Below are 25687 nucleotides of genomic sequence, written 5' to 3'. Positions count from 1 at the left end.
GTAGTCTTTATAAACAAGACTAATATTTGTCATTCATTTTAACAATGTGTTCTGACAGGATTTGATATACACTCTGGAAAAACCCATGCTTTCAGTCATACTCTCGGCTCCTCTGCACCACCAGAAACTCAGAGTCACGGCCGTTCGTCACCGCCGAACTTTCTGTCTGGAGGCCGGCGTTTGGCGGCGCGGGAGGCGCGGGCACGGCCCCCGCTCCGTCCCCGCCGCTCGCCCCCCGTGCCGCAGGGAGCGCCGCGGTTTGCGGGGCCTGCCGGCCCCTCCCTGCTTCCCCGGGATCGGGCACTGCCGTGAAATAGCTGCGAGGAGGGGGCGATGCGAAGGGCTCCCCCCGCCAGGGCGGCAGCGCGTTCCCATGGTGACGGCGTCCTGGCAACCGCTCCCGCTCCCGCAGCCCGGCCTGCGGCGGCCGCCCCGCTCCCAGCCGCTCCCATCCCATCCCATCTCATCCCATCCGCTCCGCGCAGCCGGCCGGGAGGGCGGGCGGGCGGACGGAGCCCCGGCGGTCACGGCGCGGGGGAACGGCCGCTCCCGCGGCGGCAGCGCGCCCGGAGCGGAGCGGAGCGGAGCGGAGCGGGGCTCGGCTGGCGGCGGGGATGCGCGGGAGCGGCGGGCAGCCCTGCCCTGCCCTGAGCCAGCACCGGTGAGTGAGCGCAGAGGCTGTCCCGGCTCCGTCCCCCCGTGTTGCATGGCCATGGAGTGGTGTCTGCACCGCGGTGTCCTGTCGGCTGTCGCACACCCGTGTCCCCGCAACCTTCGCCGCGCCCACCGGTGACCCCCGCACTGCGAGGCCTGGACCCCCGGCGGGGCCGAACCGCGGGCAGGGCAGGGCAGGGCCGGGCCGGGCAGGGCAGGGCAGGGCAGATCGCTCCGCCGCGATTCCGCCGCTCACGGCGGTCGGCACGGGCCGGCACCGGGGCCGCTCGCACCTATTTCTGCAGAGGGCCCCCCGCCTGGCTCGGAGCCCCCCGGCCGGGCTCGGAGCCCCGGGCTCGGTCACCGCGCTGCCGGCGCAGCCCCTCCGGCTCCCATCGCGTGTTCCCGAGTGCCACAGCCGCGCCCGGGGCTCGGCACGGCTCTGGTGCTCCCGGCGCTGCCGGGCTCTGAACCACCCCCTTGCCGAGCTGCAGCACGGGGACTTTTCCGCTCACTCCGGAGCGTTGCCCCAGCGCACTTCAGAGTAACACTGGGAAGCATCTGGCGGCTGCCGGGGTGGTGCCGTCACACGCTCCCTGTGCAGCAACCGAAGCGGTTTCTATTTTAAGAAGGAACGAGTGATTAAAGTGTTTGCCGAGGCAGGTATTTCAGTCTGCTTTGATTCCCGTGTGACTTGCGGCAAGTCACATAGCCCGCCCCGTGCTTCACTTCCCTACCAGCAACAGAAGGAAATTGTATTTTCAGGGATAATAATGCTTCCTACCTCACAGGCATATTGTGAGAATGAATGTGAAAAACACTCCGAGGTGCGCAGACATTACAGCATTAGTTGTAGATTATCATGGAAGATAGGAAACTGAACACTACAGGTATGATTATCCTTCAAAGCAGGAGAAATGGAGATCCCACAGAAAATAAACATGCGAGGCAGTCTGAAAAGTCGTGAAGGGATGCCACAGCACAAATAGCAAGGAGTGAACTGCATATTGCCAGAAGCACCTCTTCATCATATCCCATGGATGATTTCTTTTTTTTTCAAGCTTTTACACATCTTATGTCAATGATTTAAAGAAACAGTAAGGAAGCACTGCACATTTGTATGGAAAACCTCCCTTAAGTATCAAGTGAACAGTTATTTTTGGTAATCAGACATGTAGTTTCCAAATAGGAAAAAACTTGTATCTTGTCCATGTGCAAGTATATTTAGAATATTCAGTAACTTAAATCAGTCAACCTAAATTTACTGGGTTAATACATCATGACTTAAATTGCTCATAGCAGTATAAAGCAGGAAACTACATTATTTAAAAAATAATAATTAGGCACCTGTAACCCATATTTCAACTGGTATCTTACTCAACCCCAGTTTACTGCCATTGAAAGAGCCACATGAAATTATACTCCTCTTATAGAACATTTTACAGTTTCTATTTACTAGTGTAAGTTGGTATTACTCTCATAGAGAAGGAATTTGCCATTAGTTCTAACATCTATTTGTTAATTGCAAATATCTCCAAACTGCAGCAAAGCTTTGTACAACGGCCAAGCAAAGTCTTAGACCCTTTCTGGCTGTTGGATCAGATCAAGAAATCTGATATCTGATGATATGCTTCACTGTGTACTGAGCAAAGAGAAATGAATGAGAAGTTCATTTGTGTAACTTTTGTTTCATATCCACACTTACTCCAGATATTTGCATTTAGCTGCATTTCTTATGGTAGACTGGCAGAAAGAGTTGACTTCATGCAAACCTATGCTTACCTTGCTGCAAACATTATTTTCTAATTGATAATAAATGGGTACTGAAGGCTGTGAGACTAAAGCACTGTTTGGCTGGTTTTATAAGGTGTATTTCACTAAATTTCACTAAGATGCTGCTAGATGTATGGACTCTAATATTTGTTCTTTGTTTTTCTAGGTAGGATCCAGAGCTTTGCTGCTGCGGTGCACATATCTCTTCCCAAATCTGTGGGATAATTCCTGTGTTTACAGCTAAATTATGCTTAAAAGCTTCAATGCATCAAGATGGTTAAGATGTGCTAAGGCCCAGAGGTCTCAGGCACACTGAGAACTGGGTGCCTGGTGGTGTGACCTGCTGCAGTCTCGTGGTGTGACCAGGAGGGACCCCTCGCTGAGTGCTGGCACTCCTTAAAAATCCAACAGCTGGGAAATGATGAGTGTGAGGAACAGACTGCAGGACTGGACATTCAGTGTCTGTGCAGGACTTTGAATGCAGAAGTCACCACAATGACCCCCATCTCTTACACTGTGCTTTTTACTTATAGCCATGTAAGACCCTAAACAAGGAGGTAGGTATGGTTATCTCTCTTACATGTAGGGAAATTACTCATGGAAATAACTTGTCCAAAGTCAACAGCATCAGAGATTGAGCGAGGAATTCAATTCAGACCTTCTGAATTCCTGTCTGGTGTCACTGCTGCTCAGCAACCCAGCTTCTCTTAAAACTGTTTTTTTTCTAATTTGTAGTTTCTGAAGCACCGTGCTATAAATAGAACACACACACTGTGACAATGTTTGCTCTCTGCTTTCAGGCAGTGCTTTCATACATTTCTAAAGCACAAACATGCTTTGCATTTTGAGATCTCAGAGGGTAGCCCTATTGCTCCTTCACTATCGATATTCGACTATTGTATTTCCATAACCCCATCTTTCTCAGACTGCACAGGATTTCATCAGCAATTGTGAGCTTCTTTTCATACACCAGCCTTTATTTTGCAGTGAGGATTTTAGGTTCCCAAGGAGATCAGGCTCAGGCCACACTACTTCTCTTTATACTTAAAAATGTTTTTTGTTTTATGTAGGGGAGATTTGTTGGATTTGATTGAGGCTAATATATTTTTCATTAATTTCTGTCAGTGGACAAAGCTGCTGAGCCAGGTACTGGTCTCACACTAAGACACTAAAATATCTTTCTGAAGCTATTTAATAGACCTACTCTGCTGCAATGTCTGTCACAGTCTGGCTGCGTCTAAAAATTAAAACCAGAATTTATATTCTTACCACAGAAGAATTTACTTACAACCTAAAGTGTGGTCATTTAGATTTGATGACAAATTAATACAAGACTCAGTTTTGATAAATTTTGCTGATGTCACACATTTTATTTTGGTTTCTGATTGCCAATGTTTTTATGAGAAAAACATCTTACCCCTAATAATCTGCTGTCATGAAACACTTGTATTTGATTCTCCAGTCAATATTTTCTTAAGTTTTATGATCATCCTGCAGACCTTACTTTATTATTAATTGATTAATTATATCAGAGACCAGTAGAAGATTGGGGAAAAGAACTTTGTTTACCTCTGCCCTGCCAAACCAGTTCTGTGGGTCAACAGCAGATTTCAGTTTCAAGGCTGTCAGCCTAATCTTTTCAAGAGTATCACTTTCACTATAAAAAGCTTTTTAGCAATTTTTAGTCTTCATTCTTTTGTATTAATTTTTATTTGCATTTATTGCATTAGCAATATTTGGATGCCAAGATCACCAGTATCAGCATAATATTACACTTAACTTAAAGGTGCACTGAAAGCAAAAGCTTTAAGTCATTTCAGTACCAGATATAAGCTATTCAATAATTCAATTTGTACTTTTTCAACAGACATAAATTATTGACCAGAGAATGGCCCACCGAAGCCCAATCTTCCCAACTCTTGCCCCTTCTGAAAGGTACAGTCTGGAATATAAAACCAAATATCTTCATGACACAGAGTATTTATGTATCTCTTAATTCCCTATATACAGTAATGCTGTGACCTGGGACTTTGGCATTAGTGTGCAATGCAAAGTGAAATATCATAGACATTCAAATCATAGCCCAAATGACAAGGCCTTACTCAGCTTTTACTTAGCCCTTTCCCAAAGAAATTCAACAGCTTAAATCTCACCGACTAGAAGTCCAAGAACACTTTAGCCAGTGTTCAAATAGCATGGAATGGGTTGTGAAAACACAGAGCCAAAAGTGACCTTTGCTGGAATCCTCCTACATCTCTATCAATAAGTCCTCTCTTTCAGCCTAGGTGGGGAGAACTCTATGGTATATTCTTCCAGGGCAAGGCCCTGGGGATTTCCCTGAAGAGTTCAAAGGATTCCATCACCATGGTCAAACTGAACTGCTAATTTGGCTCATTAACAGGAAACAACATGAGAATACACAGTAAATCAGAGTTCCTAGACAAAAATATCTCCTTTTCTGAAGTGGGGTTGAACTTGTATCATCTACTTATGCTTCTGAAAATGTTGCTATTCTTCACAGAACATAGTGGCAGCAAAAGATTGCATGCATTAGCAGACTCATTTCATTACTTTCAGCACCCATGAACTCCACTGCATTCCATGGGAGCTGTGCAATGCAGAACACTCTTCAAAAATTTAGATAATTATTCAAGGTACCCAAATGTAAGCTATTTTGGGGGGAAATTTAACTTCTAAGACTATGAGAAACTTGTCATAAATTTGGTCTCACCTCAGTTTCTATGCCCACATATGCTCCTGTCCAAGGGGACAAGCTTCTGTATGGTATTACAGGCTAGCTATAGAGACAGAAAAGGGATTGACCAAGCTACTCCTTTTTAATTCTGATCTGGTTTAATTTAATTTACAATATCTACCTTCAACTGTTACAGTTTTGATTAAGCCGTTAAGCCTGAAAACTGTAAAGACAAATAACATTACTTTTAAAACTCAGTAGAAAGGGTTGAATTTGGATTGTTAATCAAATTATAGTTCTTATTTGTAACTACTTTTATTATGGTAATGTCCTTTCCTTAAGATCCCATGCTTTTGTAAGCTTCCTTAAAGGTCATGAGAAAAAGCCTGACCAGCCTTTGTACAAGACACACGGCCAACACAGCACCCACTTATTTGTAGCAGTGGACACTCTTGGGTGTATTTTGGGGCTTCTCCCCAGCACTGCACATGCCAGTGTCATACTGCCTTCAGTGCAAATTGCAGAGTTTTGTGTGAGAACTTAACAAGATGTGGACATTCTTCCCCCCCAGACGGGTCCGAAACATCCCGCTGCACAGCCAGGCACTGACAGCGGTGCCGCTGGCATCCGCCAGCCTGGTGGATCAGCTGGAGGACAGAATCCTGAGCCATGAGAAAACAACAGCAGCTCTTGTGGAACACGCTTTTCGCATTAAGGAGGACATTGTTTCCACGCTGCACAGAATGCAGAACAAAGGGGGGGGTGACCGGTTGGCAAGGCAACTCCTGGAGGAGCACATCCGAAACATAACTGCGATAGTGAGGCAGCTCAACCGGGACATCGAGGTATGGCAGGAATGTGGCACAGCACTCGTGCCATCTCAGCTACTTACTGCTTCTCGTTTCCTAACAAAGTTTACCACGGGATAAGTAAAGGTCAGACAAGGTCTGAAGATCCTGTAAGCTTATAAATTGTTTTTACAACTTGAAAAAGTGTTTGCAAATTACATAATTCTTTCGGTGGCTATGAAAATAGCACAGGATATTAGCATATAAACACAGGAGCCTTTGTGGTTCTAATAAGCTTGCTTTCAAAAGCTGCACTGGAAAATCTTGAAAAAATGAATTAATGTGACACTAATACCCAGCTCAACTTCAGTCCAAAGGCTGTGCTGTATAAACACTAGGAAATGCCTTCGCTCTATAATAAACTTTCTTTCCCTTCCGACTCACTGACGACACGAAGTAACCAAACCCAATTGCTCATTTTTATGACCTAATCCTAGGCAGACACATGACTTCATGTCTGACCTCTGCTGCAGTGAACAACAGGGGTGTGGTAGGGAAAATGAAAGAAGAAAAAAAAATAGGTCTCCATTTCACTGTCAAGTTCTACTTTATATATTGTGGTAGTTGTGTGCAGATTGGACACTAATAATAAGAAATAATAGAATACCTCAAAGGTATCTGGTTTAGTACATTACAAGACAAAGCTTTGAATAAAGTAATAATAAAATGGTATCTGAGGATACTGAATTACTGAAAAATAATGAGTGACATTTAAAGTGTACATTAAATGTGACATACTGAGTTTTTATTTGCATATGAATGTTCTGTAGATGCTGCAGGAACAGATACGTGTCAGAGACAATCTCAGCTATGGAACAAATTCTACCCTGAAGAGTCTTGAAATGCGGCAGCTCTCTGGCCTGGGAGATCTTCGGGGAAGAGTTGCAAGGTAAAAGTCCCCATGGAACTGTGTTTTGGGGGCTAGCTAATCTTGTTTTAATCCTGAAGTGTTAATGATAATGGGTTGAATTCTACTTTGGCAAAATTCCAAGGATAATTTTGCTCTGCATTTTCAAGAAAATGAATAATAATACTTTGCATTCCAGAATTACATATTAAATTTGGCAATATCACCCTTAATTCCTAAAATTCCTGAAATTAGTTCTAAATAAATTATTTTAAATTCCCTGGGAAATTGGATTTGGTTCAGCTTTTAAAAAGTACTGTGGTTAGACTCGTGTCTTTGAAACACGTTAATTAGCACAATTATAAAGGCAGCACGGAACAATCTGCACTTGTGAAGAACAAAACAGTTGCACATTTTTGCATATATTTTAGAAGTAAAAATCTGCACATTCAGTTAGTGGTTAGCCATATTAAATCCCACATGGACTACATGACACAGGAACAGAAAACTGTACTGTAACAGAGGTTTTACAGGTTGCCCAAAGCTCCTGGTTACAATTCTGCAGCCACACAGACTTCAGCTGTGCCATCAATGACAAATTTACAAACCCCAGCACAACAACATTTGCTTAAGTGCCTTTAAAGTTGAACACGAAAGACAGAGGATGTGTACAGCTCCAGGAAAAGGACATAACCTGGCCTAAAGCTGCTTGGGTAATAACTTTGGTGGAGTTCTATTTGTCCTGAATTTGACCTGTTGTCTATATTGTGTAGATAATTTTCCTTCCTTTTCTGCATGTCACCTGATTTAGTGATAACCTTCAACAACATATAGAAAAAATCAGAGAGGGATTTTCATTGAACTAAGGTTTTGTCATAAATTACTCAACTGTCTGAAGCTTCCACTGTAATTTTCATAGCCCATTGTGTAGAAAATACTTTAGAGGTTTCAAGAAGAATTGAACAGTTAGTAAGTTGCGCACTATCCTTTAGCGAGTGCAAATGAACTAGTTTATTTTTTTCAAATCAGGAAATTGATGGAAAAACCTATAGAGAGATACACATACATGTATTTATCCTGCTGAGAAGTCCCCCCAAAATGTAAATGCTTAGATCTTCCTGCTTCTTTTTATAAAAATACTTTGAGATCATACTACATCCTGCGAGGGGTTCTGTGTGGAGCAGCACTGCTACTGACACCTTGGGAGGCAAAATGTGGTGCCTTGGCCCTCAGTCAGGGAACTCAAGAGAAGCTCGTGCTGCTGTGGGTGTGACTGCAGGGCCCTGGCCTGGCCTGAGCCCTCGGTGTGGGAGGCTGGGGATGGGTACAGGCTGTGCCAGAGCTCCTTCCTCTACTTCCGTAGGGCACCACCCTTGTGCTGTGCCTGGGTTGCAATTTATCTGCAAATTGAATGAGATTATATCCATGTGCTTCTGTCAGACTGTGTGATGAATGCAGGTTATTTGTATTCATTCCCATAAGAGAATCAGTTTATTGCCCTGTAACTGTTACCTTCCATACTGCATTCTATGCTTCCATTCAGCATGTTCTCTTAAAAAAAAAATCCCTGAATGAGGAAAAAAAGACTTCCCTTTATGAGAAAGCAATTTAAAACAATGGTCCATGAGAGAAAGTAATTTACCTTTATTTGCAGACATATTCTACTTTGAAATTAGTGTTCCAGTGAATAATGATTACAGCACTCGCTGGAGATTATGTCAAGACAGTGGTTTGTTGTGCCTTTGGCACAACACTGAGAATTTCCCAGAGATAAGCACCTTCTGATTACTTTAGCCAATGCTCCTTCTATAAAATACACTTTACTCACCTAATGTAATTTTACCTCTAGTGCTGCTAGCTTCCAGATGAATTCAGAGTGAAACACTAGAAACACGATCAAGTTAGTGTGGGTTACCAACTTCCTGTGCATCAACTTTCAGCCACAGCAAAGGTACACTGAGAGGCTGCAGGAGCTCTGAGTGCTGTGTTTGCTCCAGGCTGGCAGCATGCAGAAGGACAGTGGGAATCAGTTTAGACAGTAAATCCCAAAGCATGAGCCCCTTTTCATGTAATAACTTTAGTGTCCATTTTAGGATTCTGGCCAAATTTCAGTTCCAGTAAATTCATGCATACTAAAAATCCTATTCCAGTTTCATATTGGAGAGAGGGGTGTTTATTTCCTAACACCAACTGTTCTGTAACATGTCAATGCATCATCAAACAACTGTCTCATTATTTCTTGAGGGCTGGTGCTATTAATGATGGGAACAAGGGATCCCTACGTGCACATGCCCTTCTGAAGCACAGCCCCAAACCACACTCCCCACTGCTCTGCAGGAGTGAGACTCCAACATACCTCACTCACATCACAGAATCAACTAATACTGCTATCAGAAGGTGACAGACCACACATTACAGCTCATGTCTCTGGATCCTTTCTCAATAAGCACAGTTTACTGAAGAATTTGTAAAGTGTTATCACAGCCCTGAATTATTGCTAAAAATCAGCATTATTATTAACTTATGAAAAAATATTACCTCTATAAAATTCAGCAATGCATTAGCAGAAAATTAGATCTATGCCAGTAAATCATATTCTCCAGCCTCCTGTCTCTTATGTTGTCAATTTTATATTATACAGATTTACCAGTTCTTTTTCTAGTGATAACAGATCATAAAATTCATTAGTGCCTTGTCATTTATTTAGAGAATTACTTGTGGATAATGAGCATTTGTCTGGAAAGTTTTAATCCAGCAGTCTGGTTGGAATGATAGCAGTAGCTCTTCATAAAAGCTTCCTGAGAGCTGAAACATCCGGAGAAATGGCAACTGTGTGTGTTCAAATTGGACCTACTTTGCATATATAGATGACTTTTTTATCTACATTATAGAACTGATTCATTTCAGACAACCTGGGCTCATTACACGTAGGCAGATTTTCCTGCTGCACAGATTATGAGTCTGATGCATCTGGGCTGCACCACACTGACAGTGTCCCCAGGAGCAATAAATGTGCTGCTCTCTGGCCCTTGCTGTGTGGGAGGTGGCACCACGAGGGCAGCTCTGGGCTCCCTGCCCCAGGCCAGCACATCCCACCAGCTCTGCTGCTCTTGCCCAGTGCCCCACCGGGCATTTCAACTTGCTTTGCACTACCTGTTCTCCAGCTACTTGTTTTTCACTGCCATTTTAATTGAAACACCTCCTGTTATAATAGACCAGGAACATTAAAAGCTCTCTCCATACCATACAACATGTGCATATAGCAGCCAGCTGCAGAGTGCTGGCACAGTTCTCATTTTATCTTTGCCCCAGTGATACTGAATGGAGCAACTACTTGTTTTTTGATTTTTTTGATGCTGAACACAAATATTTTCTTCCAGGTCAAAACCAATCATGTTTGTGAGTGTATACAACAGATATAGAAGATAAACCAAAATAATCTGATCTATGCATACCAGGCAGACATTAAATTCACATAGTCAGAATATTGATGTTTCAGTTACCACGGAATTACATAAACCCTTTGGCCACATAACTGAATTCCATGCAGAAGAGAGATGCTCTGTGATTAAACCCAAACCACTAATTTACTTCAAAAACATTCACAGGTGCCTGCTGATTAAATTGCTTCAGTAGTTTCAAAGCTGTTGCTCTATATATTTTCTGGCATGCCTCAGAGAAACAAAACTGAGCATTTTTTGGAGCCCACAACCTTTTGGTGACTTGATGCAAGATGCTTCCATTGCTCTGATTCTCTCTGATTGTAACAACATGGAGAGATTTGGCTTCTCTCATCTTTCTGAAGAAACTGCCTGATTGTGAGCCCCACAAGCTTTTCACTGCTACGTAAACCCTAGCCAGGCTTCCTGCAGATATTACTAATGGGTCTCACAATGCTGAACTGCTACACTAGAAATTAATCTCCTCAAGTTTTCTAATGCCTATGTGCTATTTTACATTACTGATTATTTTCATACTGAAACTGTACCACAATAATAAGCAGATGTTCCTTTTGTCATTTTAGCTGTGGCTTTCCCTTCATGTTTAATGATAATGGCAATTCCTGTAACTGAGGTAATGAAAATGCATGTTGAAATGAAAGCTTTCAAACTGAAATGTGACTAAAAAGATGACAAAGTATGTCATTGGTTTAGATAATGACTTAACATGCCTCAGCTTGTTCTATTTTACTGCCTTTTTCTCCCTCAAATTGTAACTGTTGTCTGTTCCTCATCAGTCTCCTATATCAAATTTGGTAACACTGATGATTACATATTTCCCTTAGCAAAAAAAAATATATGTGAGTCATACTTCACAGAGGTCTTACTCCTGAAATCACAGTACTCATATTTTTACAGCTCAGTTAATGCCCTTACTGCATTACTGTAGATGAAATCCACCGAACAAATTATTTTTAAAATCTGGTAGAAAACACACGTTCTATAGCATATTTATCCTGAAAATGTTACAGCATTAAGAAGTGTTCCAATGTGACAAAAGGAAACAATAATTATTATGTTCCAGGACTTCATTTTACAGCCTTTTCTGAGACAAAATTGCCATTGCTTTCAATGACGATTTATTTATTCACCTAAAGACCAAGAACCATAAAATTTGCCCCCCATTGTTAACTACACATATTAGCTGTGTACTACTATTTCACAAATAAAAATGCAAAGGTACAATAATGAAAAAATGGTCCTCAGTTATTTAGGCTATTAATAATGTAGGGGAATGCATATCAGTTATGTAGGGGAACCTCATCAGATATCGTCTGGAGCTTTAAAAAAGACATGGAAATGAAATTCTGCATCTTTGCATTTCTGAGTGATTTCCCTGAGTGATAACACAGCCTACCCATATCATGTCAGTGCCAAGAACAATGGAATTTGTTTATCAGCCTATTTGACCTCCAGACCTATTTGGGAGCACTTCTCTGAACACTATGAGATGTATTACCATTCTTACAGTCCCAAAGACATTGCTTCTCTAGCCAGCCAGGGATTCCACAGAAATGGCCAGTATGAAATGGGTAATTCTAAAAGCCTGGACCTTATATTCTATTTGGCTGGTGCTTTGTTTTTTTATCTATTCAAACAGGTGTGATGCTGGGTTAGCCAGGCTGTCTGCAGAGCATAAAATTACATATGAAAGACTTCAGAGTCTAAGTAAAGACCAACACACCTCCAAGCTGATCTTAGAATCTAAAATCAAAGAGGCAGAAATACAGGTATGGTACTTAGACCAAGGCAATCCCTGTACAGGTAAGAGTTCTAGTCTAATTCACACAGACTCCATTTACTCACTGTTAATTATTTTCCTGGGAGGTCACAGATTTCCAAATGGAGAGGTGTATCAGCTCAATCCTTATTACACTGAATGCTGTACTTAGGTTCATTACTGTACTGCTCTAACTGGAAAAGGTCCTTAATTTCTTCCTGCAGCATCTGTCTAGAAGGGATTAGTATGTGAAGGCACATGCTCAACAAAACTACAACAATATAAGCCTCTGTGTCTTTCACTGCTTATTTTGGCCTTCCCAGGATGATCCTATATGTATTTGAACACAAATTTTGAAGGTGTGCAAAACAAAACTAGCTTTGGGTTCTGTGAATCCATTAATCTGTCTCTCAGGTTTCTCTTCCATTGGGTTTGAGAATGGAAGTGAGCACTAGACACAAGCAGAGACTTGGAGATATGGAGATTTCTTTTCCTTAATGTCACATCTCAAGGCCTTCCCATTTTCTCGGTCAACAAAAAGTATTTTACATCTTCCTTTTGTGGTGGGTAAAAAAGGGCTAAAATGCACTTTGCCTTTCTCAGAAGCCTCAGTGTAGTACATTAGCATTCCAGGAGCATGTTGTCATGCATCTTGTAGGGAACCAGAACTGTATGCTTTGAGGAAGTGGGCTGGTTGTTTTGGTGACAAATTTTCTCTTGTAGTTGGGACTTCTCCCCAGTTAAACCCAGCACTTCTGTCACTGCAGTGGCCCTTACACACAAAGTGATGCAGCACATCCCTCAGTATTGGTGGAATGCTTGGGCACTTGTTTATTCTGATTATGTGGCAATTTGGAAATGTATGGATCATGCAAATTCTGCTGTCTAAAGGAGGGACCAGGCAGAGATTTTCAAGGCAAAACTATTCACATTATTTAAGGCAAAAAAAAATAGTTTTCAAAATGCCAATACTTTAATATTGAGAGATAGTATATTTTCATTATAAAGTAAAATATGCAAATTCAGTAATTTTTGAAATGTTAGCAAAAGTGAGCTGTCTGTTAGACCTCCTCTACTCTTATGAAAATGCCTCAAATGAAACAGTGATGAAATGCTGTTGAAAAATAGTGAATTCTGAATTTTGTTTCAGATTTCTCATCTGCTGAGCAGAGTAGAGCAATCGATAATGCAACAAGAAGCAAAGCTGAAGATTGCCTACAAAGAGAGCAACCAACAGCTGCAAGTTCTGGACACAAAGTAAGTGCCTGGGAAGCCTTGCTGCTGCCATGTACCTTGGGAGTAGGACTTCTCTTTTCCCAGTCTGACTGGTATAATCTTCAGGCCTATAAAAGCAGGAACCTCTATGAATAGGTGTGTTTGCTCCACAGATATTACAAAAGCTGACTGTCAAGAGGTCTTGCTTTCACCGAGAATTGTGCCCCTAATGTGGTTAGGCAATTCTGAAAAGTTGATTAAGTTCCTGGTTAAGTATTCAGGCAGAACTTATATTAAAGGACACAACTAAGGGGTTTTTGTCAGAGTGGCCTGGTGCCTTTGTGTAAGAACTGTCTGAAGCAATGAAAGCTGGAGGTGGCTGTCCAGAGCAGGGGGAAAAGGTCAACTGAAGCAAGCAGGAAGCAAGTCACAGCACTCACAGAGTGCTATTGCTTTAAACTGGCTTCAAACATGAATATAACTGATATACCTAAATTATTAGTGGTTAGATACTCTGTACTACCAAACATTACATGGGGTCATTATATTCAATTCAGATGTTAACGCCTCTCCAGGCATTTCACTCAGTGGCAGTCCTGGTATAAGCCATTTCTTACTGCTTATCACCATCCTCATGCAATGCAGGTTTCGTGTATTCACTGGAGAACAGAAACAGTTTCACTGGCACAATTGGTTGGAGTAAAGTTGAGGTGGGTATAGACAATGTAAGTGGAGTTACAGGAACCAGAATAAGTGGGTACCAAATCTTTGCTTGGATTTGATACATATGGACATAAAGTTTAGAATCTGAATGGATGACCATATTCTGTTTTCAATGTCACAAAGAATTTTCATCTACTGTGGTTCAACTTCTGTGATGTTTTTCATATAGATTTGCTGTGAACTTCTACCTTTGTTTTCTAAACCAATGTTACCACATCCAGTTTAATAGCCTCAAAATTCAAAGGCTCGCCTTCATATGGTGTGAAGAATGTATTAAATTGCCATTTTGTGTTTTTATGAACATGTTCATTAAAAAGTCACTGTTGAATGTCCAGTTCTTCTCTTTTGTGTCTGCTGATTTCTGTTGTGTCCCTAGATTAAAAGATGCTGTTGAGGAGCTCAGCAATCAGATTTTGTCTGCACGGAGCTGGTTGGAGCAGGAACACGGAAGGACTGAGAAAGAGCTTGTACAAAAAATCGACCAACTCTCACTGACTTTTAAGGAAAGCACTGTAAGTTCCATTCAAATGTCCTGTGATACTTCTCAGGAAGCATTCAAAAGCATTATTAATAACTAAGATGATATAAGTGAGATGTTATTTGAGTGAGATTTTCAGATAGCCTCAGAATATGCCAAAGTCTCTTCATCAATATCAAGTGTAATGCCTACAACTTGAGAATCTTTAAATAAATCTGGTCACTGCTAAATAGATCAGTATTTTAACCTACACTAATCAAGTAATTTGAAATGATTTTATGAAAATTGTAATTCCTTACATTTTAAATTCCAGATAAAAGATGATAAATCAGTATCTATTTAATATTTTTAAAAGGACACTGTTATTCTACATGCAGAGTAAATAATTAAAATTCTGTTTCCTGGCTCCAGGAAATGAGTGAGAGAGGTATTGAGATGAAATTCAACCAAATGGCAGAGAAAATTGAGAGAATAGAAGAAATGCAGAAGATAACCATGGAGGCACATGAAGCAAAACAGACTGAAGAAAAGCTAAATATTCGCATTGTCAGACTTCAAAATGAGATAAATGAAGATATAAAAGAAATGAAAGCTGAAGTCAATGCTGGTAGGACCATAGTTATCCAGTTCTTTATTCTGAATTGTGGTGACAGTGATCCACTCATACTAATATGCAAAATGTCTTTGCTTGTATCAAGTAGCTTAAATACTTTTGGGGTAGATGTAATGGCTACACCTGTGGCATTAAGAGGAATTTTCAATAAGGGCAATAAGCAGAGCAATAAGGGGTGACACCCAGCTTAGAAGTGCTCTCCCCAAAGCAGGTACAGCCATAGCTGGGCTGCCATCAGGGCATTTCTGCCTTCAGCACACAGTTACACCCCGTTAGCCTTCAGAGCTTTTGCTGAGTTCCTGGTGCAAAGCAGAGCATTATGAAGGGCATTCTGCTAGCAGTGATGTGATACTTTGCTCCTCATGATGAACTAATGTCATTCTCACCTGCAATTAGGGTTTGCAGCTATCTATGAGAGCATTGGCTCCCTACGGCAAGTTCTAGAAGCAAAAATGAAGCTGGACAGAGATGAACTACAGAAGCAGATCCACCAAATGAAGCAGGAGGTTCCGAGATGGGGAGAAGCTGGACCATGACTGCAAGGTTTTGTCTGAGAGATTAGTGTTTACCTGGCTAACTAGGCAGACTCTAGTGTTGTTCCAGTCTGTAATGCCAATTACCTGCATGTACCAAATGACACGCTGCTGCTGCTGCTGCTGCTGCTGCTGCTGCTGCTGCTGCTGCTGCTGCTGCACAGGTGTTTGCTCACAGCAGTAAATACAAGCTGTTCTTGGATCACTGGCAATGAGCCTGTGGAGCTGAGGTGCTGCTTTGCCACTGCACTACTCCAGTTGCTGTCAGGAAATTTAGCACTGTGTAAAACTGGAGTAATACACTGGTGAAGCTGGCACCTAGTTTGCTAAAGGCATTCCAGTTTTGCAGGCTTGATCAGGCAGCTATTTGCTTTTATATGCACCTGCACCCCTCCACCTTAAAAAAAAAAAAAGGTAAGTTGCTATCATTTGCTTCATATAAATTTGGCAAGGTTCTCCACCTTGATACAAATTACTTAGTTGAAATCAATGGACATTTTTACAGTGACTTTCTCTACTATTGATTTCCTGGGAAGACAGAATTGGCACTAAACAGACCAATCTTCAAAATCAAGACAACATCAGAAAATCTTTGTTTAGGTTTGCAAATATTCTGTGTGTGAAAAGTAGGTAGTGTTATGTAATGTAGTTGTAGACTTAGATGATTCATAAACAACATAAGAAACAACTTACATGGTCTTAAGTATTGTAACCTTTTAAAATTAATAACCAAGGGGAGTTGACAGGAGGTAAAGGATGTATATAGGGCATTTTTTACTAGGCATGTGTTGCTATGACTTGCTTCAATATTTTGATAAAAACTTAGAGTGGTTTGAAAACTAAAGAGAAGGTGATAATCTAACCTAGTCTGGAGACTCTAATGTAAAATAAAATGCAGTTTATGATCTCCTTAGAAATTTTCATTGAAGTAAAAAAATCAGTTCATCATATTTAAGTAGACTTTAATAATACAGCAGACTCAAACTGCTAATTGCATTCCCATTATTTCCAGATAATAATTTCCATTCTCAGAAGAATATGAAAATCAGTACCCATGTGGCATATTATCTAGATAGGAAAAAAATGTATGTTGTTTTTACTCCTTCATTCATGGCATGATATATTGCTCCTCACGTTTGTAAACCACACAGGATTAAACCCGCATGAAAAAATAAAAGACTTTATCCAGCATCCTATTAATTGATACTATTAACAGTAATTAATACACAAACCCAATATTAATTGACAGAATTTACAGTACTGTTAATCTAAATAAATTAATAGGATGTCTCTACACTGCCCTTAATCAACCTTTCATTCAGCTAGTATTGGAAAAATATATTTTTAGTTGGAAAATTGGTGGCAAATATCACTTCCATAAAAGACATTTTGGTCCATGGAGTCACCATATAAAAAACAAACAAAGAATTTTAAAAACTGCTTCAAGAACTTACAGTCATTAACTTCAGTACGTCAGTGTAGAGTGTAAAAATCATGGAAATGCATACATCTTTACAGGATTAACACCTAAGTTTGTACTCACTTCCTCTGCAGCTGAAAGTCATTGAAGTCTCAAAGACACATTAAGCATTTGCAGCTCTGGCTCCCAATGCTCTCTGATACAAACCAGAAATACCAGAGGCAGTTTTGTTATCATCCATGTCCTGTGAAATATATTTACAATGGCAGCTAAGGGGAAAGCCCAGTTCCCTAAAGAAAGACAGTTAAATGCTTGTAGATATTTCTCAGGAATTGTCTTTAAAATTCAATCTTACTTCCTGTATGTATTCCTATCTATTCCTAAATATTTAGCCATGTGCAGTAGAAAAGCTATCACTGGTATTTTATTAAAAAAAGAAAAGAAAAAAAGGAAAATAGCAAAGAAAACAGAATAATTTTGAAATTCTGTAATTGGAAATCTGTACCCGAGAAAATCTGATATGATATGAAGAGCATACAAGGAATCAGAAACATTTATATACGACTTAATTAAATTGTTTCTCTCGTAAAAATCTTGTGTGATTGATCCAGATATAAAACAACACAGGAAACCCTACCCAGTTTTACTTTTTGCTGCCTTAAAAATGTTTCTTTCCTAAATTTCAGCTACAGCAAATAAGTAAAAGCCCAAATAAAATAACACTCAACCTAGTGCCAAGCAGTGTCTTCAAACTCTGAAGTGCCAAGTGGAGGGAGGCCCAGGCCAGCCTTGTCTTGTTGGCATTGTCTGCCAGGGAGTGCTCACATGTGATAAGCCAGTCCTTCAGGGAGAATTCAGAGTGGCTTCTGAGGATTGGAGCATCCTCTGATCATCATGCCAGGGCAAAATCCTCTCCTTGGGCACAGCTTCCCCTGAGGGGAACAACTGTGGAGGCACCAGGGCAGTGCTGCAGACCCAGCTGTGGAACCTTGGTTTTGCCAGATGGAAACTGATTCTGAAAACTGACCCACAGGGATCTTGTAAAGCCAAATAGAAGGAAACAGCAGTGCTTGGAAGCACAGCTGCCCCTTCTTTTTCCCTTCTGTGCTGATGTGCCGTGGGATTCCTGTGTTCCAGTCCTTCAGGGACACCAAGGTCCACTTCTGATGGTGGAAACAATGTGCTTTCTTTGTTCAGCACAAGTGCTCATGCTGTGAGTCTGGGTTTGTGCACCACGTGCAAGCCTGCCAAGCCCACAAAAGGAACAAGGTAGTGAGGTAGTGTTTGTGTGGATGGCACTTCAGCAACAGAATGAGACTTGGGAAAGTATAATAGATGGGCACAAAATACTATTTAAATCACAAAATTCACTGACACAACCATAAACTCACTGAAAGGACTGGGAGGAGCCTTAGGAAGTCATCTGCTCCACCTCTCCACTCTGAAATAGATTCAACTTTACCTAAAATATTTGCCATAGACACTTCTGTAACCTGCTTATAACAATATTTTAAGAATAAAACATTGATTAATGTAGTCTATTCCACTGCTTAAAGAAGATTGCCTTGCCACCCAAATACGTAAACTAGGACAAGACATAATAGCCTTAAATTTCAAGCACACAGGACACAACCCCCAATTTATTACATTCTTTCCTGCATATTCATTAGTTTTTTTAAGGCAATCTGTGTATAACAGATGATTCAAATGAAGCTTCACAGGGATATTTACCCAGTATTTCTTAATTTTTTCTCCTTCCTAGACCCATATAAAACCCACCAAACCAGCAACACCCAACACAAAGAAACCACCACCACCACAAACCCCCAAAACAGCCAAAAGCAGACCACTTGCTCTCATGAAGTTTAAAAATCTTTGTCAGCTATTTCACCTGCATGAAGCTTAAATCACTTGCAGTGTGCAGATCATACTATTCAGTCAGCTATGTAGCACATACTGAGTGTCATAAGAAACTCATTGGAAAATGTTTAACTGGGGTACATGGCTTTTATATGAGCATGTGATAACACAGTAGAACCATGGTACTGTGCAGTGAGGACTTGGCTGGAATCAGAATGATGTCAGAAATTACAGAGCAATTGTGCTGTTTATACTCATTAAACAAACCAAAGGAATGGTGCAAGTAAGAAGTTCAAAGGATGACCCTAACTTCCACCTGCAGTTGTTTATGTAGTAAGTTTTGTGTTGTGGATACCTTTATATTGTGGATATCTTTGTCATTACAATCTGATATAGTTGAATAGACTGTTGCCATGTTAGAGAAAAGCAGTATGAATGATAATGAAGAACAGTATATTCCTGTAACATCAATTTAAACTGAAATGCAAAATTTTCTTTTCTCAATATCTGTTTTATGTTCCACCTCCACGAGCATCTGGCCATGTGGGGCAGAGTGTTCTCTGTAACTAAGAATTAAAGTGCTCATTAGACATGTCTTCCAATAATGGAAACGTCTAATAAGAGACGGATGACAATCTGATGAAACCCTCCTGTGTGCAGGGGAGGAATTCCTCCTGTGACACTCCCTGCAGTGTAAGAAATTCGGAGGCAAATTTGAAAGAAACCAAGAAAATTGGGTGTACGGCCTCTACTCAATTTGCCACAGGGTGTCACTGTTGCTCTTGGCAAGGGAAGGACGGGGCTCAATGAACCTGTGTGATCCATAGATGCTGCAATCCCACTGGGATGGGGCTGGAAGTGTTACCATGTACTTTGATAAAAGGAAAAAAAAAAAAGTATTCTAAAGACGTCACTCTGTAAAATCACAATAAAGGCAGATGATAATTAAGCAAATTATTCTGAGAGTGATTGTGATGCTCCTTTAGACAATCTATGAAGAATGTTGAGTGGGGAACAAATCTCTCTGCTGCCTGTGCTGTCAGCAGAACTCTGGTCAACATAAACCACTAAAACCCCCAACCAAACCCAGAAAAAAACTCGGGGACAGTTCTAAAGCACTGGATCTTAAATCATGTACAGCTCAAAGAGGGACATGCCTTCCACACTGCTGCAGACATGCAGAAGAGGCTCCTCCAGCACTGCCTCCTGCTCTGAGACTGGCCTAGGCTGAATGAACACAGGACAACCTCAACACCTACTACCAGATATAGCTCTGAGCCCAGCACAAAGAGCTGCTCTCAATCCATGCAAGGATGATCTCAATAAATAATACAGTGGAATAGCTTCAAACATGGCAAAATATGTGTGAGAGCCATGACTTTTCTGGCACAGAGAAGTGAAAAAATGCTTTGAGCTCAGTAATGTACAGAGAACCAGGATCAAGTTAAGAGGAAAACTGAGTAATAATTGTCACAATACAAAAAACCTGAAATGTATGAGAGGATGAGTAGGAATTGCTGGTGAGAGAGGAGAAAGGAGATTTGCTTCTAGTAGGAAGTAATTACAATAAAGCACATCATGCACTGCTGCACATACTCCGAAGAGTTACTCTCATTAAACCTGACCCCAGCTTCTGCTAAGGCTCATTTTCTAACACCACTGCTTCCATTCTACATGAGTGAAGCTGAAGCAGACTGTCAATGAAGACATATTTCAGTGCCTGTGCTGTCTCATTGTTGTGCTGCCACTTCCTGATGGTATCAGGACAGCGAGGCAGGCACCCATCCTGCCAGGTGGCCTTTGTGCTCTTGCCATCTCTGCTAAGAATAACTCAGAGGTTCAATAATTGCATATTAGAGTATATATACAGCTGCATAAATAACACTGAATTTCCATGTTGCCCATGCTTTTTCATTCCTCACTAGCTTTGAGAATTGTAATTTCTGTACATTCCAAGTATCTTGTCTTATATAAATCATTACATTCAAGAGAAGTATAATGATTCAAAGCAGAGCTTTTAAAATGCAAATAACTGGAAACAACAAAAGTTAAAACATACTTTATGCCACTGCTATGCTTTGAAAAGATAAATGCCAGCCTGTTTACTACTATAAATAATAAACCTTGTTCACTTTACAAAGATCTTATGGGGATTGATCACTTTGTATCTTACACAAGCTTGAATATGTGAAGTGCTGTGACCCAATTCCACATATGCTTTCCTTTCTGAGATTAATCCTCCTAAAATTAATGTGGCAGCTCACAGTGTAAACTGCTTGCTTACCATGTTGCATGTATAATGTCTTATGTTTCAAAACAAAAGGGACTGCTGGTCTCTAGTATGGTCTCCTGGTATCTTAGAATCATAGAATAATTTAGTTTGGAAAAGATCTTTCATTAATAGCAAAATCTTAACATTTTGAGTTTCTAGTTATTGAGGACTAACAAGAAAAAAAAAAGAATAGTATAATATCATCAGTCTTTATTTTAGTAATATATCTCCAGTTTCCAGAGGAAGGGGAGATAAGGAAAATCCAATACTGATAACGTGAGAGAGTACAGTGGTGGGATACTGAATCTCCTCATAGATTTTGGTCTAGTTTGGGCCCATTATCTATAGCTCTGCACCCTTTATTTCAGTAAACTACCCAGTGGTAAATTAATTATTTACATTTATCAGGCTGCCCAGACTGCAATAACTTTCACACCATGTTAAACTAACATAAAAAAAGAGTAAAAAGCGACAAAGGAATTGAGTATTATTCTGACCCTGAGGCCCTACTGCCACCTGATGTCACTATTCTTGTCAGGCAAAGGCAGGCAGGCAAGCTGCATGTCTGCAAGAACTGACAGCTCTGGAAAGGATTTCAGCAGGTAGGAAGCCCCAGGGAAAGTCATACAAATTATTTCACCAAGTCAAAAGACTATGCCTTATGGACAGCACTTGCTAAGATAAATCCATTAACCAGGGCAAACAGAGATTCAGTTAAGGATGAGTCTCCTTGAGGTCTTCTGGGGATAGGCTGGCACTGCCTGACACAAGTGGGCAGGAACTCCACATGGCAAGCACCACTGCAGGGAAAAAGCCCTCCTCCCCTTGCATTACTACAACTTGGGTCCCAGTAAAGCACACTAAAGTAGGAGAAACACCACAAATAAGACATCTGACACACAAGAGCAAAGCCCAGGCAGAGACCTGAAAACCTCGTACATTCAATATTGACTGTGAAGCTCCTGCTGCCTATCACTGGCTCCAGAGAGTCTTCACTGAGCTACAGGGGAGCAACTGAGCATTTGAGGGAAGATTCAAGCACCAGCAACAGGAATGGAGTCACCTGCACACTGAGATAATCATCTGTGTTTGCATCTGGAAAGCTCAAAGGAATATTATGGCACGAGGAACAGAACAGCAAGATTTTCAGTGAGAGGATATTTTAATTGTCATTCAGAAGTAGAAGGATAAGTAAATAAAGTGCCCAGCAATACTCACTTGAGAGCCTTTTGCTTCACGAGCAGGCAGCAGCACAAGGGAGGCTGAAGGAACATTGGCAGAGGGTCTGGCTCTCTGGCCATGTGGTATGACTGTGACTAATTGCAAATGATTAACGACTTCAACACATATATACTGTGGCTCACAGAAGCATATAGTGCTTAACACTGAAATGTCTACACATACTTACGTATGGCATCTAAAATACATCTTATATTTTGCATCTAAACAAATTTGCCACTTTGTGCATGATGAACCTGGTTTTCACGAGCACAAAACATATTTTAAATGCTTGGCTCACCTGGGCTGTCAGATACCTTTCTTTAACTCTGGTTTTAATTCTGCTATTGGCCAGCAACCCCTAGTCCCAGAACATGTTTCATTCCCCCTAAGGTTTCTTGTAACAATCAGTCAAATCCCTATCTCTGCACAAGGTTAAAAAAAAAATGGTATGAGAGATATTAATGGCCCAGTTTGGTACTGATAAGAAAATACTACAAAATAGCATTCCAGACAAGTAATGGTCATTCCTTCTCATTTTTTTTTCCTTTACTCAAGGCAATTTAATTTGTATATTAATGGAATCTGGTTAGCCACTATCTTTAATTCACCCACTGTGGAATCTGATGGTTTCAAATTCCCAGAAGCTGAAGAACTCTGTAAACATGTTCTTGCTGCACTCCAGTTATGTCTAAGCAAACCAATACAATTTTGCTGATAAACAACTCCCATGATAAAAGATGGTAAAACAATTATCAGTTTTATAATATCCCTGTTGGATAGGGATGATAACAATTCAGGTTAGAGGAATGGCACACCATTAATTCCAGTCATGTCTCAAGACTACCCAGTGGAGCCAAGTGTAACAGCCACAACCAGTTCCTAACGCGCACCAGCGTTAACCATCCTCAAACACCAAACTTGCAATTAAACCATGGCAGTAAGTAAATGCTATTTATACAAAGCTTGCAGCTTGACTGTTTTACAAATGAGCATGTGGGAAGCAATGTGAAATATCAACTGATAGTTAATATTTAAATCACTGCTCATTTACACTTAAGGCAAGCTTCATTGCTATTTGCAGAGAATTTCAAAGTTTGGAATTCTGTGAATCACTTCAAGAACTTTTATAAATAACACCCTATTATAAAGGAAAAAAATAAAACCAACTTGTGATGGATAAAACTTTCTCCCAGAAGCAAAGAATGTTTTTTTAAGACAGCAATCTTTTTTTTACTCATAGAAAGAACAGATTTTTTGGTCTGTCTTAAAAAAGCATTCAGGAAGGGGAATGCTTCTGTCCCAGATGCTTAACCTCACAGAATTCATCCAGAAAAGTCAGGAAATTGATTGTATACAGGATAATCTGCAGTTAGAAATAATAATGCCTTTGCAATGTCATGATTCCCCCAGAGGGTGGCTGGGCACTGGAAGAGGCTCCCCAGGGCAGTGGTCACAGCACGAGCCTGCCAGAGTTCCAGAAGCATTTGGACAATGCTCTCAGACTCATGGAGACTCCTGGGGCAGTTCTGTGCAGGGCCAGGAGCTGGACTTGACGATCCTTGTGGGGCACTCCAGCTCTGGCTATTCCATGATCATATACTTTAACTAGTGGTAGTTTATGGCATATACATAAATATGTCTTGTTATTAAGACTCAATTCCACCAGTAATACAAGCATCAATTGAAACAATCAAACTCATTTTTCATAGTGAATTTTGAATCCATTTCTATAAGGTACTCCAGACAGGGCACAGATACCTTTAGCACAAATGAAGAGACAGGAGCACACTGAAGTCCTGCATGTAGTCCCAGTATTTCACCAACCTGCCTTGGATAGCTCTCCACCCATGTATTGTTCTTCTCAGAGCCTACTCCAAGTTTCACACATGTACCTACCAGGCACCTTAATGAAACTGGGGAGCTCACAGGTTAGAACAACAACTTGGAATGAATCCAGGTTCCTTTTGTTAGTTCCTGATCATTAAAGTAATGAAGAGGAGATTGAGAAGCAGAACTCTACTAAATATTTTACCAAATGTCATTTCAATCCTATTTTGTTTCAATTTAATGGAATGTTCCTAAAGGAAGACTCTCTACAATCATGTGGTTCTAGCAAGATGTTCAAAGAGAAAAATTCAAATCCTACCTGGCTGTCATCTTCTTCCAACTTGCTTTGTGTCTCAGTTCCATCTTTGACAAGGAGATTCTAATTTTTTTCATGGTCTATGCAGTCCCTGTGGAAGAAATTGGATGCATTGAAAATATCTCAATAATTCTCACTGGTTTATGAATTACAGGAGAACATTTCCTAAATTATTAACCTGAATATGTGCTAACACCAACAATAAGATGCTGTATGAATTCCCAGATGTGATTAAAACAAAAAAGAGAAAAGAACTCCCAAATCAGCAGTTTTGAAATTGCTTACTTTCCTAACACAATAAACACCACTAAAATTTAATCCAAAATTCAGTTATTCCTTTCACTAAAGATAAGCCATATTAGCTAAACAGATAACAGTTCAACTCAAAAAGGGGAAAGAAGTTGAATATATATATATAAAGGGTCAACACTCTAATAAAGCCAATGCTCTCAAGATAGCACCTCCATCTCTTGTGTTCCTGTCCTTAATCCTAAAACCCAGTCAGTCTCCCTCAGGTGGGAAACCTGACAGCATCCTGCTCTTCATCACCTGGGCACTTCCATGTTCACAGAACAACTCTATTTTCTCCTCGTCCTAAAGGAATCCTGTCACTTCCTCTTCAAAACCAGGAAAATGCTGCAATGAAACTGGAATTTGGGGCTGAGTTTAGCAATACAATGCACAAACCACAGAAACTGTACACCAGGATAAAAAGGCAGGAGCAGCCCTAGAGCACTCAGGACCTGTGTGAGGCACAGAAGGATTTCCTGGGCTGGCCAGCAGCAGCAGTGAGCAGCAGCATGTCCCTGCCAGGCTGCAGGGCAGGGGCCAGCCTGTGCCACCAGAGAGCCCCGAGCAGCCTGCAGCTCCTGCCTTCAGCACAGCCTGCTCAGCTGAGCTCCCTGTGCCAGGGAAAGCTGGGGAAACTGTCCCTGCAACACATCCAGCTGGGCATTTCTGCCCTTGGACACCCACAGCTTCAAAATCAACAGTTTCAATGTGTCCGTTACACAATATTTGAACTTTAAAAATTAAAATTAATACCAATGGTAGAGTAAAATTTTCAAATACAATTTGGCAATTTATTATTTATTTTATTGCAAAGAATAAAATGCAGTGACCTGCTTAGAAAACTCACTTTTAGGGATTCAAATTCATTTGGTCCCCCTAAG

General features: G+C 40.9%; 1 protein-coding gene and 1 long non-coding RNA gene across 8 annotated transcripts in view; one reads left to right on the top strand and one right to left on the bottom strand.

The window, feature by feature from the left end:
* Positions 1-277: 277 nt before the first annotated feature.
* Positions 278-16568, top strand: FAM81A (family with sequence similarity 81 member A). 3 transcript variants are annotated; one of them, XM_064389258.1, is made up of 10 exons: positions 278-661; positions 2598-2984; positions 4295-4362; positions 5694-5967; positions 6741-6859; positions 11918-12047; positions 13188-13294; positions 14352-14487; positions 14865-15060; positions 15463-16568. In XM_064389258.1, exons 3-10 carry the CDS (start codon positions 4316-4318, stop codon positions 15600-15602), a joined length of 1149 nt encoding a protein of 382 aa, XP_064245328.1. In that variant the 5' UTR covers positions 278-661; positions 2598-2984; positions 4295-4315; the 3' UTR covers positions 15603-16568. The 3 variants fall into 3 exon arrangements, with proteins under 3 accessions (XP_064245328.1, XP_064245327.1, XP_064245329.1); XM_064389257.1 differs by having other exon boundaries at positions 2594-2984; XM_064389259.1 differs by lacking the exon at positions 4295-4362 and having other exon boundaries at positions 283-661; positions 2594-2984.
* Positions 16569-22295: 5727 nt separating this feature from the next.
* The window catches only part of LOC135280868 (uncharacterized), a 92753-nt gene continuing 89361 nt past the window's right edge, over positions 22296-25687 (bottom strand). The window contains exons 4-6 of one of the 5 annotated variants that reach the window (XR_010347672.1): positions 24519-24606; positions 24269-24346; positions 22298-22467 (exon numbers count right to left, since the gene is read on the bottom strand). This is a non-coding gene — a long non-coding RNA (uncharacterized LOC135280868). Of the gene's footprint in view, positions 22468-24268; positions 24347-24518; positions 24607-25687 lie in introns of all 5 variants that reach the window. The other 4 variants (XR_010347671.1, XR_010347674.1, XR_010347673.1 and 1 more) reach the window with 4 other exon arrangements.

Source organism: Passer domesticus, chromosome 14, assembly GCF_036417665.1.
Source record: "Passer domesticus isolate bPasDom1 chromosome 14, bPasDom1.hap1, whole genome shotgun sequence".
NCBI lineage: Eukaryota > Metazoa > Chordata > Aves > Passeriformes > Passeridae > Passer > Passer domesticus.
The sequence above is the reverse complement of the archived record's forward strand: the minus strand, read 5'-3'. Positions and strand labels throughout refer to the sequence as shown.

Excerpts from the sequence above, each read along its gene's own strand:
- FAM81A (XM_064389258.1), top strand. The coding sequence starts at position 4,316 with ATGGCCCACCGAAGCCCAATCTTCCCAACTCTTGCCCCTTCTGAAAG. Across the intron at positions 12,048-13,187 it reads TCAAAGAGGCAGAAATACAG|ATTTCTCATCTGCTGAGCAG; the intron begins GTATGGTACTTA and ends ATTTTGTTTCAG. Across the intron at positions 14,488-14,864 it reads TGACTTTTAAGGAAAGCACT|GAAATGAGTGAGAGAGGTAT; the intron begins GTAAGTTCCATT and ends TCCTGGCTCCAG.